General features: G+C 41.8%; 1 protein-coding gene across 5 annotated transcripts in view; it reads right to left on the bottom strand.

Annotated features, from left to right (window-relative positions):
- USH2A (usherin) overlaps window positions 1-20,490 on the bottom strand; it is a 457,494-nt gene that overhangs the window by 306,497 nt on the left and 130,507 nt on the right. For all 5 annotated transcript variants that reach the window (XM_081185934.1, XM_081185935.1, XM_081185936.1 and 2 more), the window contains exon 22: window positions 7,042-7,172. In XM_081185934.1, the coding sequence (XP_081042060.1) occupies window positions 7,042-7,172 (131 nt within the window). The remainder of the gene's footprint in view (window positions 1-7,041; window positions 7,173-20,490) is intronic.

The raw sequence follows: 20,490 nt of genomic DNA, 5'->3' as shown, positions 1-20,490 counted from the left end.
ATTTTTTAAAAAATGTTTTATAAATGAAATGTAAGCCACTTTAAGACCTTTTAATTGGAAAGCCTAGTTAAAAATGAGAGAAAGTACAGTGGTACCTTGGTTCCTGAACACCTCCGTTGTCATACGTTTCAGTTCTCGAACGCCAAAAACCCGGAAGTAAATGCTTCTGTTTTCAAACTTTTTTTGGAACCTGAACCTGTGACGCAGCTTCCACTGAATGCAAGAAGCTCTTCCAACCAATGGGAAGCTGTGCCTTGGTTTGCAAACATTTTGGAAGCCAAACGAGCTTCCAGAACGGATTACATTTGAGAACTGAGGTACCACTGTATTTGTATTATTATAGCTCTACTAATGGGTATGGTGACATATAATAAAACTCTAATATCTATGAAGCTCAACAAAGAAGCATTTCTTACATTTGTTTCAAATTTGTATGTCAAGACTAGCATGGGCACTATTGTTGGCTGTGGTTTCATCTTCTTTTTAGGATGCTTGCTTTACAGAAAGGCACTACAATCGAAACTCCTGCTGGGCTGGGGAGTAGGGAAGGAATTGGGCAGAAGCGACTCTGCACCTAGTTCTGCCAGACTCCACCAATGCAGAGCTCCTTGTTATGCCTGCCGAACATGTGGGTAGGCAAACATGTCACTGACAGGATCCCCACCAACAGAAGCCCACAAAAAGTTTTGATATTGGGTGAGGATGAGATGTGGAGGATAGAGGTACCCTTTCATCCACTGGATCCCAAGGCTGCCTGACTGCCATCATGCAGCAACACCAGGCCCAATTCAGGCTCAGTTGCTAAGCCAATGCCAGGCTGGTGCCGCAGTCTGTCTAACCTCCTCTCAATTTCCACCCCAACCAGTGGAGGATCCTGGTGCTCCATCAAGTTCCTCTACTTCCTGGACAGGGTTTGGTTTGCAGCCTAAACCAGAAGATGAAACCATAATGAGTGCCATCTGACTAAATCATACTTTGAGTAGACCCAGTGAAATCAATGGACTTGTTAGTCACAACCAATTTATGTCCACTGATTTCAGTGCATCTATTCTGAGTATGACATAGTTAGGTAACACCCATCAATACTAGAATTTAAAGATCTGCTTGGACATACGTGGGGAGCTTTCTTTTTACATGATGGAACTTTTCACTTTTACTACTGGTTAAGAAAAGCTCCCTTGAACTCATGGAACTAATTTCATGGTTCTTTGAATCCTGGTCTGAGCCATTTTCACTTAATTTTCCAAGAGCCATGTTTGGACACTAAGTCTTGAGCACCAAGCTTCGGCTCCATTCACATAAGAGGATGTGATTCACTATAACTCCCTTTCCATCTGCAGCCCCCAACACTTATTCCCATACTATTCTCCAATGCCCAGGAGCAGATTTTAAGTTCTTTTAAGGTCTGTATAAAATATTTCCACCTTATTTCCAAGGTATTGTGATATCTTTGTTTTTCTGAAAATAACTTTGATACATCCAGAGTTCTGTTTTATACGCCAGTTCACTCCTGAAAAATAAATTATTCAAACGGATGCACATTATAGTGGAAAGGACAAAACATGTATGTTTACTAGATGTAGGTGGGAATGCAATTTGTATGTATAGTGGAATGTGCATCCTACTGACATGCTTTGCTGGCAAGATGTGCACTTAGATGCTCATTCCAACATGTGTTCTGATGTGCATTCAGCCTCCTGTTTGTTTCTCTCTCTGGTGAGTTTGCGCAAGAGTTTGCACATCCACCTGCTGATTATTTTTCTCCCCCTGGTAAAAAGTAAACTAGACAGAATTGAACATAAGGAAGGTCCAGGTAATTGCTCGTACCAGTGAAACAATATCTGTGTTGGAAATCGAACTGTCAGATTACCACGGTATCCCTACTTTTCACTAGAGCTGCAGGAGAAATAAGATCAACATTTCAACTTCACTTTATTTCATCCAAAGTTCCTTTTGCAGCTCAGAGTAGGGGAATGTAAAAGGGGAAGGGGAAGGTGTTAGTGGGTCCTAGCTCTGCGTCCAAAGACAGAAAAATCAATAGCTTTTTTTTTTTTGACACTAATTGCATCCTTTTTCAAACACTGCAGATTATTTATGGAAAGCTCTTTGCAGCACCATGCCTAGCAGCTTCAGGAAGAGTATATTGTCAAAAGTGGATGTAGAATCTGTATTTGGATAAATGATGGCTGTCTTGGAATAATTAGCCCAATCCTTAAAAGAGCAATCGCACACCCCAAGACAGGCATATGATAGCATTTGTAGGAGACAGCTTTCTGGTATCATTTGTATGTAAGAAGTGCATTTAAAACTAAACTTCTGTATAATCATAATTTTCTCCATTTGTATTAAAATTAATGTATCCAAACACATACATAATTGTAACCTATTACACAAGAGTCATGATTTTAGTGATCTGAATGACTAACGGCCTGGTAAATGAACTCTATAAATTTTAGATTTGTAGGAAGCAAAACAGATGTAAGCACAATACTAAAGACAACAGGAAAACGCAATGACAGTGCTCATGCATTCATTCTAGAATGAATGTGTGTTATAGGGAACTTCTTGTTTAATTAGTGTTTGTTCTTTATGAAGGAGACTGTAATAAAATATATTATCTGGGGATATATCCAAATTAAGATTCATATTATGTACAGCTTTGTGGAAAGGCAGTATCAAGCAGCTCAACATGTTTCACAGTAGTCAAAGTTAAAATGGCACATAAATAGTATCAGCAGATTCAGTGCATGATGTATTATCAAGCATATTTTCAGTAGCCATCAACAATAACACAGCTATGTCAATCAGACCTGCGTCTAAGATTTGTTTATGTCTGCCACTACAGTAGGAGTGTCTTGGACAAAGATGCCCAAATATTAGTTTAAAATACAAGATAAATGATACATCAATAACAATATAATTTTTTAACAAAATATGTTGCTACATAAAAGCTCTTACTTAGTAGTTAAATGACCTGTTTCCTCCTAGCTCTTCTTTTCTCAAGTGCACTGATTACTAGAGATAAAATCCTAAGCATTTTCAAAAGGTATGTGTGCTTATTTTCAAAAAGAGTAAGTATTCATCAGAGTTACTGCTTTTCATCAGTCTGATATATTGGTACACAGAGAAGTTCTCTGTCCCACGAGAATGTATTTTACAGGCCAACAAGCTTTCCGTTTCATACACTATTTTTTATTGTCTTCCACCCTATTTCAACATTTTAATATTTTACAAACACACATTTCATTATCGTAGTTTAATAATTAAAACCAGAACTGGTGTCATGCCCAATTAATGTGCCCTGGTAGCATGCCCATTAGTTTTTCCATTAGTGAATTCAACAATACTAATGGGATTACTAGCATGGGATGCTAATTGGGCGTGACATAAGAAACTGGCTTACTTCTTAGCATACCCTTGCTAATGATGAAATTAATGAGCATTTTATTAAATGCTGTCTCATCAAAGTGTACTTAGTTAGCGTTAAAATTGTTACAAACGATGCTGCATGCCAAAGATGAGGTGTCTACAAAAGCGATTCTTTATATGTTTTGGCAACAATCTGGAGCATTTTATTTTATTCATCAGAAATCACATTTGTAGCAACACAATTTCAACATTTTAAGCTACATAAGGAATATGCCAACCAGAGTCGAAAGTTGGAGAAAATCACTCTGCAGATATGAGACACAGTCCTCTGAATGCTTCTGTAACATGTTAAAAGCTGAATGACTACAGTCCACAACCCATTTACTTTGTAACAGTGCTGTCAGCTCTAATAGGAATTGCTTTGGAGTAAAAGAATTTCAACTATAGTAATCACATTTAAATATTCTGAGTTAAGCAAGATACCTGAAGGAGCGTCTCCACCCCCATCGTTCTGCCCGGACGCTGAGGTCCAGCGCCGAGGGCCTTCTGGCGGTTCCCTCATTGCGAGAAGCAAAGCTACAGCGAACCAGGCAGAGGGCCTTTTCAGTAGTGGCACCCGCCCTGTGGAACGCCCTCCCATCAGATGTCAAAACGATAAACAACTACCTGACATTCAGAAGACATCTTAAGGCAGCCCTGTTCAGGGAAGTTTTTAATGTATGATATTTTAGTGTTTTTTGGTTTCTATGGAAGCTGGGCAGAGTGGCTGGGGAAACCCAGCCAGATGTGCGGGGTACAAATAAATTATTATTATTATTATTATTATTATTATTATTATTATTATTATTATTATTATTATTATGACAAGAATAGCCCTTATAAAAAGCTATAGAAAGAAGCAGGTCTCTCCAGGAGAAAACGCTTGCATTTTCATGCCAGTTATGTGAAGGTGGAAAGGGAACTGCACTTTAAAAAAAGAAGAAGTTATTCTTATCTAGATCCTTCTATGGTCTCCTCACCAAAACTCTAACTTTTCACTAGTGGGGGATGAAAACTCCTAATGACCAATAAGATGAATTATCAATAAATGTATTTGTGGAAAGAGGAGGCTAGATAAGGTAGCCCAGCAGACATAACAGGCCACCAAGGACAAGTTTCGCTTCCGTTTCATTTTCTTGCTATGAGGTGTCCATGTCAGAAGGCTCCATCTCCATATGATGTTCTGAGTCCAGTGAAAGAACTGAAGGCAAGATGCAGTTGAACAGCTCTTTTTATATATCCCAAGTGTTCACAAAGCACAACAGAACGTCCAGGGGATCTCAGGGCATGTACAGCTCCATTACCCCTAACACTACAAAACAGCAACAACTCTTTCTAAGGTTCTTTGGGTGAGTATATTTCTTCTAATTCTGAAGACATCACAGAGTGCCTTCTCAACTGCTTCAAGTTCTGCTTTGTCTCAGTTTGGGTCTCATATAGCAGGATCTAAATGTCCAGGTCAGCAATTGATCCATTCAGGCACAAATGTCACCTTCCTGCACCCACCCACCCACCCCTGGTCTACGTAAACCCAAGTAACTAACTCAGGAAGGCTGGGAAGGTGGATAACGACTAGCATTCTTCTCATATATTAGCCCTGTCTAATATATTTCCCTCTTGGTGCCCTCCTGGGAAGGGTCTCTTCATCCTTCCAGGTTATAAGCTCCCTATGTATCCAGACCTCTGGGTAAGAGATGTACCTTCAAACTGCCTGACCAGCCCTTCTAGTGGGCTCCTGAGGCTTGCCATTGCCTCGCTTGCTAGGGGCCTTCCTGGGAGAATGCAAGGCTGGAGGTATGTTGGCTTAAACCTCTTCCCCAGGCTAACAAGCAGTCTCCAGCAGCCACACCACTTGCCTGGATGTAAAGTTGCTTCCTCTCTGCCCCAGCTAGCTCCTACATGGGCATTCCTCAGCCTTTCTTCCTCATGAGACCAGGGCCCTGCAGGATCTGATCTCTTTCCGCAGGGCCTGTAAGACAGAGTTGTTCCGCCTGGCCTTTGGATTGGAGCCAATTTGATTCCCTCCGCCCCCTTTTTCTTTTTTCTTTTCCTTCTCCTGCAATGAGGCTCCATTTTAATATTTTAATGTTCCATTATTTTAATGTTGTATTTTATTTTTGTTTTTAAGTTGTAATCACTCATCTTGTTTTTATTATTGCTTGTAAGCCGCTCTGAGCCCGGCCTTGGCTGGGGAGGGCGGGGTATAAATAAAAAATTATTATTATTATTATTATTATTACTTCCAGCCCCCCAAATTCTGCCTGGCTCTCTACATCTTTTATTTCCACCCTACTCTTCCTAGTGGCTTTTCTGCCCATACCCACAATCTTGTGATGTATGTTCATCAAACCCATTAGGATGGTGAGCAGGACAGTGGTGATAGAAACTGCACTGGGGAAGACTTTGGGAGCTTTTCATAGTTGGTCATCAAACCCATTATGTATCTACTAAAGTCAGGGCCGAAGTCAAGATCTGGTGTCCTTAAGCAGCTGCCAGGGCTTTAGCTGTTCCCTGGCGAAGTCCATTGTTGATGCTTGCCCTGTGCCTCTTTAAAAAAAAAATACACTCTGGTGCACCAGAACACACCATGCCCAGGGCCTCATCAATCCTGGAACTGTAACCTGTGGCCTCCATGCAAGGCTGATGTTAGGACTATATTGTATGCCAGGAACAAATAACAAGGGACAGGTCTTGGCTTCCAATAATAATAAAACCACTGTAATATTGCTAAATTGGCTTAGTAATTAACTTGCTAGCCATCCTATTGTTGGAAATTAGATAATGGACTAGCAAAGCAGTTCCTATGTTGGTATGAAACTTCACGTCACAGTGTATTTGTCAGTTTTTACGATGCCACATGACTTGTCCTTTTTGTCCATTTTTTGCGTATGGGGGACCATAAACCTAAATCTAATCTGCATTTAACTGGTCTGGTCTGGTCCCTACACTTTGACAAGTGCAGCTCACAGAGCAATATATTCAGCAATGCTTCCAGAATTCTTGCCACATACTGGCAGCAAAAAAAGACATGCTGTACTTCCCACTGGTGACACAGTCACACGACAGCCCTTAATATATGTAATATATTCAAAATCCACATTATTCTCATTTCTTTTCAAAGTTTCTTCTTCGGCTGTCTAATCATAAGTTTATTTTTCTTCTGCCAAACTTACATTTGAATTAGCATGTACACTTTTTAATACATACATTTTTTAAAAAAATACTGGCAATACTGACATTTGTGTTATTTTTACATAATAAACAGTTTTTTATTTCATTAGATAATATAGTTTTAAAAGGAGTGTTGTCAGCTTTGCAGAGCTTGAGATTATATTACTGAAGTTCTGTCTGCATCTACAAAGATCTTGAGTCATACAATCTTAGTGTCAGTATTTCATGGGGTCCAAACAATTTTAATGCAGAAATTTAACTCTATTTGACTTCATAACTTATTAGTAATTCAGTGCAAGAGAAACAATAGGTTTTAAACTTCTGTCCTCTAACAAACTTCACTACATTCAATTTAAATGAACCCATTAACCTATTAATTAATAAGCAGAAAAAGAAGAAAAATCATATCATTAAAAGGTATAAAAGTATAAAATGATTTTGAGACTGGCAAATTTACTATACCTGAGGATCAAAGAGAAAGTAAGGACGTCCCCTCTGCAACTGAAGTACAATATATTCCTCTTGATTCCCAGGTGACACGGAGAAAAGAATTAGACCATCAAGTTCCTTAGTTCTGAAACTCACTTTAATGCCTGGTTAGAAATAGAAGGATATTATTTACCTCTCAGTTTTTCATGCATTCATAGAAATCAATGTGTCTGATAAGAAACAAAAAGCCAGAACCATTATCCAGGGGGACCAGGGGAAATATGTGCACTTGAAGCACATGATCCAATTTACATGAGTTCTGCTCAGGTGTTGCTTTCTAAAAATGTACCTCATGAAAGATGACGTTCACTTTTCCATCTGCTCTACCTTTCCTCCTACCACTAATAAAGATGGTTTATTCCTGTGCTGTGTCAAACTCCACCTCCTATTTTAACGAGTCTTTCCTTTGCACAAAAGTGGTATTTTCTTCTCCCTCGGTGTTATGTACTGAGTTGAATAGGATCCAAAATGCAGCAGTCTGATTGGTCCTAGAACAATGCAGCAGTATGATTGGTTGGCAGGAACCACCCAATCATACTCCAGATAGAAGTGAATCCACAACCTGATTGGCTTACAGTAGAATTCCGGAATTAGCCAATCATGTGCAGCCCATTGTGTAAATAATGTATATAAAGCAGATACTTTGAGGGGACTTTCATTCATTCCTCCTCACCACTATGAGCTGAATAAAGAGCACGAAATCACTTTGAAACTCTGAGTATATTTCACTCATTTTTGGAGAATGGAAGAACTTTGAAGGAACTCCATTAGAGGCAGGTGTGTGTGTTACACTTGCCTTATTAAATGTACAAAATGGAAGACTGGGAGCTCTTTGTACACAGGCTTACATCCTGGCAGGACCTCCTAGAGTGACCACGTGACCCCATAACCTGAGATGGTTACTCTAGGAAGTAATGTAAGCCTTTGTACAAAGAACCCCACACTGTATTTTACTGTCATGGAGAAGAAACACTTGGCAAATTTTCTGCCTCAGGTGTCAAAAGAAGTTGACTGGCTTTGGATAGTACTATGTGCCTTGACATGAAGCAAGGGATACAATTTGCTGCTCCGCCTCAGGCAGCAAAATGTCTTGGGCTGTCCTTGGCTACAATTATGGCTGCTAGGCAGGAAAAAGCATGTACTGAGGAGGACAGTGAAAAGTAAGCATTTGATGAGGATTTTATTGACACAATTTTGGCACTTTTGTAATGAATATTAAAATTATTTGTGGGATTCCATGCTGTTTTCAACAAGGGCAGTTATGATTAACAATATGCTCTAACTTCATATCTACTCATACCCATATCCTTGTGGTTTCCCCTTAGCACATTAAACACAGAGCAGGCTAATTTATTGGGTTTTACCCAGCTGTAGCAAATGAATCAACTTCTTCATATTCATTTTTTCCCTTCCTTTGCCAGGCAGAAAATAATAAGTAATGGGAAGCTCTTTGTGTAGACAGAAACTATTATGAAAAATTAAAGAATCATAACTGCAACACGTATTCATATTACATAAGGCTACTAATTACCTCACGCCACAAGCAATATCCTTTGACCCACAGACTTTAATCATGCCACAGGTTGTCACCGAGTGCATCACAGTGTACTCACAAATATTAAGACGTTCACTTGAGATAATGAACATCAATCATGCTATTAAAGTAGCTGTTCAGAGCTATGCAACAATTGACTTTGAATAAACATAACAGGGGATATAATCAAAATCTCCTTTAGTGTTCAGGTGGCATTTTAGAGGGCTAGAGGTGGCACAAAGAAAAAGAAGAACTGGAGGGAAAAACAGAGAAATTTGTCCTCAGGACGATGTCATGGTTACTTAATTCCTGATTATTCCTTTACATATATTTACCTTTTTAAAACTGATTGCTACTAAAATATTGAAGGCAGATTAAAAATACATAAAAACCAACATTAAAACAACTAATAAGAGACACAAGGTAAAAGAGTCAGCTTCAGTAATTGCCTGACAGTCCTGTAAATAATACCTAAACTCTTGACAGTATTTCTACTAGTGCGTTTGGTAATGATACTGGTGTGGCATGTCATGTTCTAAGAACATCAAGTTTTGAGCCATTGGTCTATTGCAGAGCTTTCCAAACCGTGTATCGTGACACATAAGTGTGGCGGCTGCAGTGGGTAGATGCGTCATGTGATTCAGTACGATCCTCTTGAAAGTGCTCTCTTTCTATCAGCGTTGCTTTGCCAGCATATATGTTACAGAAACCACATTAGATCTCTATCAAGGAGCTGCCACATGGTACCTGTAATATATAGTTGGACCCTTAATTGAGAAGCTTTGAATATTATTATATTAAATAAAGGCTAGAACTGAATGGTGAAAGGTCTCTTTAATATATTTTTCCAGCCCTTTCCTACAGCTTGATGAGCCACTGTCTCAATTACCTCCTGATTTCATATATTTTATTCTATTCTCTTCATTGTTCTCAACTTTCCACATCACTCTGTCATACACTTTCTGTGTTTTACTGGATGGCTCTAAGATGAAAAACTATGTAGCCTTACTTTCGACCCAGAGGTACGATACCTTCCGCAACACAACTATCTTTAGGAACAGTGCACAAGTGAATTTTCATGGAAATTGATAGTAGTGCAAATATAGCCAACTTAACTCTGCTGGTAGCAGAAAAAGCAACATTCCTAAAACTCCTTGGGTTGGATTCAGAAAAGTACTATCAGAAGGGGCTGTCATGAGATAACTTTTGGCATGCTCCATCTGCTAAACCCTCCTAATCGCTTTCCTGAGAGTTGGAGAACCCAAGTGACAGGGGTGGGCTAAGGCCCTGGGGAGACCGGATGACGGAGATTGCTGACTTGCACACTGAGGCTCCTTTCATAGGCAATACTTTGTGATACTTTCTTAAAGTAGTAACTGTGATCTGGAGCAGATTTGAAATATACAAGCAACTAATTAGTCCCCCCTGCCCCCGTTATTATCATTGCAATATCTCAAAGCAACCAGAAGCTAAAGGAGGTCAATCTAAATAGGGTAAAGAAAAAGAATTGTAAACAAATCTGAATGTGGGTGGCTGGCTGAATAAAGGAATTAATAAAAGGACCAAAGCAATGGTGTTCTATACATCCTATCATTCTGGATCAAGGAAATCATCTTGATTTAGACTCAAGTACATTCTGTTATGTTAAAGTGACAAATTTGATACCTGTTTTTATTTTTTTTGCCACCCCATTATACCCACTACTGGTAAAACAAACAGGACATTTTAGCTTTAATCTTCTTACTACATAACCCAAATAACTTCAGTCATGTTTGCATTAATGTTGCATTAATCATGTTGTTGCGTATTAATGAGTTTTCAGGCTATGCTAATTACTGTCATAGATTCTGCAGCAGCCCATTAAATATACAAATTACAGAATTAAAGAGCCAGAGCTCTTCATGATTAATCTTTAAATGGAGAAAAACTAATGATGTCTGTACAAAGTTTCTCTCTACTTTGGGCAGACTGAGCCCAATGAGCAATCAATTAGAGTATTTGAGGAATAAGAAACCTCTAAGATAGTGTAAAGGGGCTTTTTTTGCACAGTTATTCAAAACAGACATTGGGGATAAAACCTTTTCGGTTTTTCTACTATACAAACATTTATAACATCATCCAATCTTTAAGACTTTCTTAAGTGTCTACAGGCTTACATTCATTATTATGTACCCACTGGAAGCAGCTGCCTGCCTCTGTATGAATATAGTAAATCAATCTTCTCTTTTTAGCAAGGACACCGGTCCTGTTGCTCTCTAGTTAAGAAGATTTACAGCAAACCTTGGTGAAAACAAAGGCGAGATAAGTTTAGAGTCATTTGATAAGATTTGATGTATTAGAAGCACTTTCCCCTCCTAGCTCCTGAATGATGTTTTGTTTAGGAAGAGAACAATGGCTAGTGGTTAGGGATTGTAAATTAAGAGAGATGGATTCTGCACCAAGTTCTGCCACAGACACAGCGTAGAACATTAGTCAAGTCATTTAACTTCTCCTGGCCTAATTTCATGGACCATCTGTAAAGTGAAGGTTGGTACTCTTCATCAAGAGAGTGGGGGTGCAGTTAATTATCAACATTTTTATATTTTATATTATATTTTAATATTTTTATATTATATAAACTGCATCCTCAGATACAACCAGAGTGCCTAAAACCAATATATATATTTACTTATCTCTGGAAATATGATTGACATATGCAATCATTACCAATTGGACTGGATGCATAAGTCACAGAAATAATATTTCATGGGCAAACGTCCTGCACAGCCAGTAATAGTACCACTAGTAATACTTCATAACTAGGGAAGCTTGAGGATTTGATATGCTCCACCTTTTGAAACAAACATGCCTGATTTGTACAGCCCAGGGTCATTGCAGGTTGGAAAGTATATATGCAAGTTAGTCCACAGTTCTACAAACCTTTCACTGCATAGTCCAGCTGCTTTATTGTTGTTGTTGTTGTTGTTGTTGTTGTTGTTGTTGTTGTTGTTGTTGTTGTTACAGTTTACCCAAGGACCCTTTCTGTCTTCCTGCCCCTTCTTCTTCTTTTTTACAGCTTCAGGGTGCTTGGAGCAGCTAGAAAGTGTTAAACTGCTGTACAGTACAAGCTGAAATGCTTGTGAAAAAGCTCCAGGAACCAGGCAAATATCTTTATGAGCCGTCCTTTTGTGGATAATTGTACGGAAAAAAGATGGCTGCCCCCATGTGCCCATGGAAGCCACCAGCATTTTTTCCTACCAGATCTGTGTTAGTTCCAGACCACCTGTAATAATGGACTTTTCATTTCCTGGAGCACTTTCACAAACATTTTTAAACCACAATGTACTGTGCTGTGCTTTCTAGATGCTCCAAGCAGTGTGAACTTGTAAAGAAGGAATACCGTATTTTTCGTCCTATAGGACGCTCCGTCCCATAGGACGCACCTAGTTTTTTTGGGGGGGAAATAAAGGAATTTTTTTCCCCTTTATTCCCCCCCCCCAAAAAAAAGCAGGTCGGGGAAACCGAACCAGGTCGAGGAACAGCGGGATGGCGGCGCTGTGCTTCCCTGCTGTCCCCCGAGCTTGTGGGGCTGGCCCATGTCTGCCCGGCGCGAGGGGCGCTCTGCATCAGGGCGCCCCGCCCGCCGGGCGGCAGGCTGCTATCCGCAGCGTGGGGAGCCCTGCGGGGAACTCCTGCAAGGTTCCCCATGCTGCGGATGTCTGCCCGGCGTGGGGGGCGCTCTGCTTCAGGGCGCCCCTCGCGCTGGGCGGCAGGCTGCTATCCGCAGCCTAGACATCCCTACGGGACCTCCCGCAGGGCTGCCTAGGCTGCGGATGAGTTCCTGAAGCCTGGAGAGCGAGAGGGGTCGGTGCGCACCGACCCCTCTCGCTCTCCAAGCTTCAGCAAAAGCCTGCATTCGCCCCATAGGACGCACCCAGATTTTCCCTTCATTTTTGGAGGGGAAAAAGTGCGTCCTATAGGGCGAAAAATTCAGTGTGTGTGTGTGTGTGTGTGTATGTATGTATATATATATATATATGCAGGTTTTGGTGTCTTCGGGTGTCTTCCCGTGTAAGAGTTGGGGTGTCTAGGCGACGTTTCGACGAGGTCTCACTCGTCATCTTCAGGCTGGTGCTTTCGGCTTCTTGTTACTGGAACAGAGCAGGATCTCAGTGTTTGAGTTCCTATAAATACTGTTGAGGGGGTGTGGTGTATAGCCTCCAACGTTCTGGGCAGAGAGGAAGTTCCCAGGTTAGTGTGTCTTTTCTTCTTTTGTTCATTAATTACTTGAGGGATATCTTGAGTGATTTCTTGAGTGATATTCTGAGTACCACTTAGGAGGGTCATTAGGTGTGGATTAGTTGCTAAAGCTTTCGTGTCTTGACCTCTTGAGCTTGTGAAAAGTTTTTTCTGAGAAGATGGCTGTACTGCACTTAGTTGTGCTCTGGCTTGGCTTCGTGTATAGGGGCGAGCTGTGGTTTTGTGCCCTGTGCCAGCCAGATCTGTGTAGGGATTGCAGGGGGGTGCAGCATCCGGAGGTGCCACTATGGTTTGGCTACTGGATGGTGTCTGTAATTTATCTGTGGAGAGGGTCTGGGTTTGGGTCTGGTGTGGTTGATTGGAGATGGCGTTCTGTGTGCCTCTGGTTCTGGTGTCGGTTTTTGTGGGGAGGGCTATTTTCCAGATGTCTGGCAGGCGGGACGTATTTCTTTTTGGATTAGCTTCGTAACCCTGTTTTGCTGGTATCCGTTGGCGATTAACACATTTGAAAGATTCTGTAACTCAGTTGTCAAGTGGTCTTTGGATTTTGTCTACAAAATCTCGCTAAATTTCTCGCTAAGCAACTTCAGCCCTATGCAGAATCTATCGCTTCACACGTTACAAACTCCTTCCAGTTCATAGAAACAATAAAGAAGCAAAACCTACATCCCGACGACCTACTTGTGAGCTTCGATGTTGTATCTCTCTTCACACAAGTGCCCATTAATGAAGCCTTGACAGCCATTCAAAACAAATACAATCCCCCCGAATACATCCTGGACCTGACCAACCACTGCCTAACCAACACGTACTTCATCCACAATGGACAAAGATACAAACAGATAGAAGGAGCACCTATGGGATCACCCCTCTCACCGGTCATCGCAAATCTGTACATGGAACACTTTGAAACCAATGCTTTAGACAAGTCAGAACACAAACCCAAACTTTGGCTCAGGTATGTTGACGACACCTTTGTAATTTGGCCACACGGGAAGAAAAAACTAGATAGCTTCCTCACACATCTCAACAGCCTACACCCCAAAATACAATTCACTATGGAAATAGAAGCCAACAACCAACTTCCCTTCCTTGACGTCCTAATCTACAAAAAACCTGATGGCTCCCTAGGACACACTATCTACCGGAAAAAAACACACACCAACCGCTACTTACATGCACAATCACACCACCACCCTGCACAAATAAACTCCGTAGCCAAGACTCTCATCTCCAGAACCAAACGCCTGGCTGACAAAGACCACTTGACAACTGAGTTACAGAATCTTTCAAATGTGTTAATCGCCAACGGATACCAGCAAAACAGGGTTACGAAGCTAATCCAAAAAGAAACACCCCCCAAAAACCAAGACACAGAAGAAAACAATGGCATGGCCCTCCTTCCTTATATCAAGGGCACTACAGATAAAATTAGCAAAATCCTCCATAAACACAATATCAAAACAGCCTTTTGCACCAACCAAAAAATAGCCAATATCCTCAGAAACCCCAAAGATAAAATCCAGTTAGAAAACCAAGGGGTCTATGAAATACCCTGCAAAGTCTGCCCAGCCACGTACATTGGACAAACAAACAGACGAATAAATGCACGTATCGCAGAACACAAGAATGCCGTCAAAAAAGAAGAAAAAACTTCCTCTCTTTACCAACACATGAAAGAAACAGGACACGAAATTAATTTTTCAGATTCCAAATTGCTCTTTAACATGGAACACCACCACAAGAGAATAATCATGGAAGCCATCGAGATAGAGAAACACCCTCACAACATGAACAAGCGTGACGATACGTCCCGCCTGCCAGACATCTGGAAAATAGCCCTCCCCACAAAAACCGACACCAGAACCAGAGGCACACAGAACGCCATCTCCAATCAACCACACCAGACCCAAACCCAGACCCTCTCCACAGATAAATTACAGACACCATCCAGTAGCCAAACCATAGTGGCACCTCCGGATGCTGCACCCCCCTGCAATCCCTACACAGATCTGGCTGGCACAGGGCACAAAACCACAGCTCGCCCCTATACACGAAGCCAAGCCAGAGCACAACTAAGTGCAGTACAGCCATCTTCTCAGAAAAAACTTTTCACAAGCTCAAGAGGTCAAGACACGAAAGCTTTAGCAACTAATCCACACCTAATGACCCTCCTAAGTGGTACTCAGAATATCACTCAAGAAATCACTCAAGATATCCCTCAAGTAATTAATGAACAAAAGAAGAAAAGACACACTAACCTGGGAACTTCCTCTCTGCCCAGAACGTTGGAGGCTATACACCACACCCCCTCAACAGTATTTATAGGAACTCAAACACTGAGATCCTGCTCTGTTCCAGTAACAAGAAGCCGAAAGCACCAGCCTGAAGATGACGAGTGAGACCTCGTCGAAACGTCGCCTAGACACCCCAACTCTTACACGGGAAGACACCCGAAGACACCAAAACCTGCATTCCTGTACCCGTGAAAATCTACGAAAGCAAATATATATATATATATATATATATATATATATATATATATATATATATATATATATATTCCTTTATAATAACCACTTTATAATCTGGAAGGAAGGAAGGATAAAACAACCAACCTCTTGAAAATGTATACAATTTTATAATTGAGAATTTAAGCACTTGGAAATGGGATGAAGCAGACTTCCTATCAGTTATGTGTGAAAAAGGCATGGACCAACTTAAGCCTGATCTGCCCTTCCCTATTCACCACACAGGGTATCTTCACAGGGCCATTTCAGTAGCTGTGAGAGAAAAGTTGGACTCTGGTAACATCCTGCCTGGATTTCTGCAGTACATTATGTGGATGGGTGGGAACACTTGCTCCATGAGGAGTCTCCCAACACCTTAACAAACTATAGTTTCCAGGAATCTTTGGGTTATGCCATGATTGTTAAAGTGACATAATAATACTTTAAAAGTGTGGTGTGACTGTGACATTTGTCTTCTGCCTCAGGTGCACTAGACTTATCTTGCCAGGATTGGACCCCACTGGCAACCTGATACAACTAGAATACGCTTTTTTGTGGAACTTTGAACTTCAGTAAAATATAGCACTAAGGTAAAACATACAGTGGTACCCCGCAAGACAAACGCCTCGGAAGACGAAAAACTCGCTAGACGAAGGAGTTTTTCGTTTCCTTAGCTGCTTCGCAAGACACATTTCCCTATGGGCTTGCTTCGCAAAACGAAGCTTGCCCCGCAAGCTCCGGGGATAGCGGGGAAGCGCAGCACGTCTTCCCCGCTGTCCCCGAACCTCTTTTGAAGCAAGGGCGGCGGGGAGAAGATCCCTTCTCCCCGTTGCCAGCCCTGCAATCTCCGGGGACAGAGGGGAAGGCGCACGCGCCTTCCCCTCTCTCCCCGGACCCCTTTTGAACCAAGGGGTGGCAACGGGGAGAAGCGATCTTCTCCCCTCCGCCCCTTGGTTCAAAAGAGGGGACAGAGGGGAAGGTTAGAGTCAGTGTTGTTCATCCCATGATAAGAGATAGTTTAAGCAAGCTACATGAAATAAACAGTTTCTTATTCATAATATTCACAGAGCTTAAACTGTAAGGGACTTAACTCATCTTGAAGTCTTCCAAATAACTAATTGGTGATCTCTTTCATTTCCATTGTTAGGCTCAGCGCAAACCTGTGTTTAATAATGGCTTTAGTAATACAAACATTGCCCAGGCAAAAAGTAATTAAACTGACTGAGGGGGAAAGACCATGACTAGAGCTGGGTAAAATACAAATACATCAAAATTAAAGTCAGTGTAATGATCTGAAACATGACAAATTTAGACAACAAGTACTCCAGCCAAGGCAGAATCTGGACACGTTACAATTTGGAAGAGTTGAAAGCATACATAAAGTAGAAATTCTGCAGTGAGTGAGGCTACTTATTGATTAGGCTAAGCACATAGTGAATAAAAGATTAGGAGTGATCTGAGACAGATAATAAGCCAAAGTGAAAGCATAGAATCATGAGGAAGGAAAACCAATGGTACTAAAAAAAATATGTATTGAACTGGTTTCCAAAATTCCTCACTAGCTTGTAAATAAATTTTCCTTGGACCTCTTAGTTTTGCCTTCTATCATTCTCCAGTACAGCACAGCCCTTCCTAATTAAAGGAGACGTGAAGTCACAAGTTTAAGAAAAACTAAACCTGAAAAGTTATTTGATCAGACTACAATGAGACAAAGCAAAAGGTCAGCAAAAATCAAGGAAGAAATTCAGTAGGAACTGCAAGTCATGACAGAAGTGCAGGAAGATCAAGCTACATCTAGCCTATCCCAAACTTTCAAAGCAGAACAACAAACTCAGCAACAAATCTGCCAAATGCTAATGATTCTACCAAGGAGGCAATAATTGAAAGTAAGAAATATACAATATTTCATCCTGTAGTGTTTGCAGTGCCATTTCCCCTAATTATTCTTGACACAGTGACCTTCTTCAGTAGACATAAAACAGTTTGTTTCACTCAGAATAAATAAACTCACCAAACTTTTGTGTGGAAAACTATTTGGTATGGGGACTGTGAAAATCTAATGAAAAAGAAAAAGCCCTTCAAGTTTCTGATCACATTTCAATTAAATACAGATGCATATTTTTTTCTGATGATGATTCAGCTACATAACTTGCACATCCAAATTCTCTCAATACAGTAGTTAGTGACCTTTTTCTTCAGTTGTTTTACTGTGCCTCATGAACTGATTATTTTCAATGGCCTGTAGCATTAAGTTTCCTTTTCCTTTTCTCTTTTCCAATGAGAAAAGCATAACAGTAAAATAGGCTGGATGTTGCAACTATAAACCAGCTTTTCCAAGATGGAGACTGCAAGCAGAGTAAATCTCTGTTAGGTATGAGATTACACTCCTAATATCCTATGACAATGAAGCAATGGCTGCTCCCTGTTTGAGGACTTTTCCATGCTTACAATGGTATAGTTTCTGTTTAATCTAATGTTTTTATGAATAAATTTGCAGCTGACAGTCTGCACCCTTGGTCACACACTTGTTATTAGAAAGTCTGGAGGTTTCCTTTCCACATTAAAGATGAGTTGTGCCTGAACTGAGAAAAGTTCTATGCATAGCTGTCAACTTACAGATTTGAAAATAAGGGACCAGCAGCCAAAATAAGGGATTTTGCTTAGCTTATACAGAAATCCGGCACTGATGGAGCCATGCTGCTTTTGCTGCGACTGACTGTGTTTTGCAGGGGGTTGGACTAGATGATCCTAAGGGTCTACAACTCTGACCAAAGAAGAGTGGCAGACAAAACTGATGAACAACGTCGAGATGGCAAAGCTTACAGGCAGAATTAGAAACCAGGAAAATGACCTCTTTAACAAAGAATGGGGAAAGTTTATAATTTATTTGAAAAGCTATTGTAAAGAGTTACATACATTGGTAGGATTGTGTGATGGGATGATGAGCTGCTTGTGCGTAAAATCCAAGTTCCTCAGAGTTTGCTCAAGTCCGCAAACCTCTGTCTGTAACGGAGCCCCTTAAGCATGGCTCCGTCAGTCGCTGGCAGATTCCGAAAGTGGTTGCTTTCGAAATCTCTTCCAACATAAAAGCTCCTTAACGGAAACACGTCTTCTGGACTCTCTGCGTGACAGTTTCCGGCGAGGGGTGGGTGTCCCTACAGGAGGTCCTGAAACCTCCCCACTACCCTTGCTGGAAGTGTCTCTGAGCCATCCCTCCTGCTCACTTTCCCTCGGATCACCTCCTCTCCCCCTGCTGGTTCCCTCTTCCGCTGCTGAGTCTCTCCCAACCTGTGTGAGCCCTTCCACCTCCCGTCCTTCCGATGGCAGTTCCCTGACAGATTGACAGAAAACTTGTAGTAAAAATTTGAACTATGGGTGGACAAATGATTTATAAAAATAGAGTTATGAAAGGGATGCAGAGGAGGAAATCACTACATTAAGATGCTGCACTGGTTGGAGGGTATGCTAAGCAGCACGTTGGGGCTGCCATTGTCCTGGCGCGAGGAGTTCCATCGGCCCTTCCCAGCCCGAGAGAGAGGGAGGGAGGGAGAGAGACTCTTGCCCACGGCATTAGGTGGTTGCGGCGGTATCACGGCCGCTGAAGAACCACCCTTCTGTGTCCCTCCCTATCCCCTCCTCTTCCTCTTCCCTCAGGCCGCCTCCACAGCCGCCACTTCCGCCTCTGGCTTCCCCTGGCAGTGCGGTGGAAGTCTCGCAAGAGAGGGGCTGCCTGCCACCCGTCTCCTCACGAAGCGCCCCTGAGGGGGAAAAGGAAGAGACGGAGACACGGCAGCTTATGCGGGCGCACTATCTCGCTCTCTCGAGCTGGAGGACCCCAAGCCGCTGCTTCCCTCCCGAGCCAGGCAAGCATGAAACCTGGGAAATTTAAGGGACATCATCAATCCGGGACAGCAGCAGGAAACGGCGCTGGGATAAGGCAATTTTCCGCCAAATAAGGGACGGTTGACAGCTATGGTTCTATGCCTATAGTCACTGTCAGAACCGGGGGACGAAAAGCCAGCTGGCTCGGCCCCAGCCGGAGCGTCTCCCCTCTCAGCCTTGCCATTGCGGAGATCCATCAGTCATCCTCCTCCGACATGCGTCTGCAACTCAAGCTGCAGTGCATGCTTGAGCACACATTACTGAGCAGAGTAATCACACAACAGAACCAGGCCCGAGGCGCGGATACGATACTAAGCTACGCAATACATACTATGATGTTCCTCCACCCAGTAAATCTCGAAATTAGGCACATGCACACAGGGGTAGGCAGCCCTTTAGCTGCTATTTATCTCTTTAAGGCCTAGTTTTCCAGAATTCTAATCTTGTGGGAGTGCAGGAGATTAGAGGAGCTACAGTCTACCTGAACTACAATAAAAAATGTTACTGCGATGAACTTTGGTGGGCAGCTAACAACTGCTCTCATAGGCAGTACTTCAATTCAACACTATTGTTTCTTCTGAACTGAGCTCACAAACTGACAACTCATACCAGTCACAGGGAAGAAGTGTGAAACAGATTTAAGAATGAAAGAACAAAAGAGCCTGCTGGATCAGACCAGTGCCTCATCTAGTCCAGCATCGGGTCCTTAACCGGTGGCCAACCACATGCGTGTGGGAAATCAGCAAGCAGAACGTGAGACTGGAGCACTCGCTCTTCCTGCAGTTTCCAGTAATTGGTATGTCCCAAAGCACGCCCTCCAACTCCCACTCCCTCCACACAGAAACCATGATGATACTTATGCACGTGTCCCACAAATGAAAATAATTGAGAATCTATTCCAGATCTTTCACAAAAATCAGGGGGTTTTTTTCCTGTAGAAGAAAAGGTAGCTTTTTGGAGTATGTCGTTCTGAAATACTAGCAGAATAGGGATGATGCTAAAAGTCTAGAGAAAATATCTGGGATGGGGAACCACAACCACAAATGTTAAGTGTGGAAAGGCCCTTTGAAAACCTAAATAAATGTCTGCTGTTTGCCTATGCAAACTATTGTATGGCAAAACAGAGGGGAGAAGCTAGTGGAAACAAAAGGGAGCAGCTATTCCTTTTGAATAGCTGTTATCAAATCTATCACTGTTATTTGATTTAATCTTAAAAAAAAAAGAAGTCAGTCTGGGAAGTGTGGCTTATTATTACTA

This window comes from Podarcis bocagei, assembly GCF_964188305.1.
Source record: "Podarcis bocagei genome assembly, chromosome: 3".
NCBI classification, from domain to species: Eukaryota; Metazoa; Chordata; class Lepidosauria; order Squamata; family Lacertidae; genus Podarcis; species Podarcis bocagei.
This window is presented reverse-complemented; position numbering and strand designations above follow the sequence as displayed.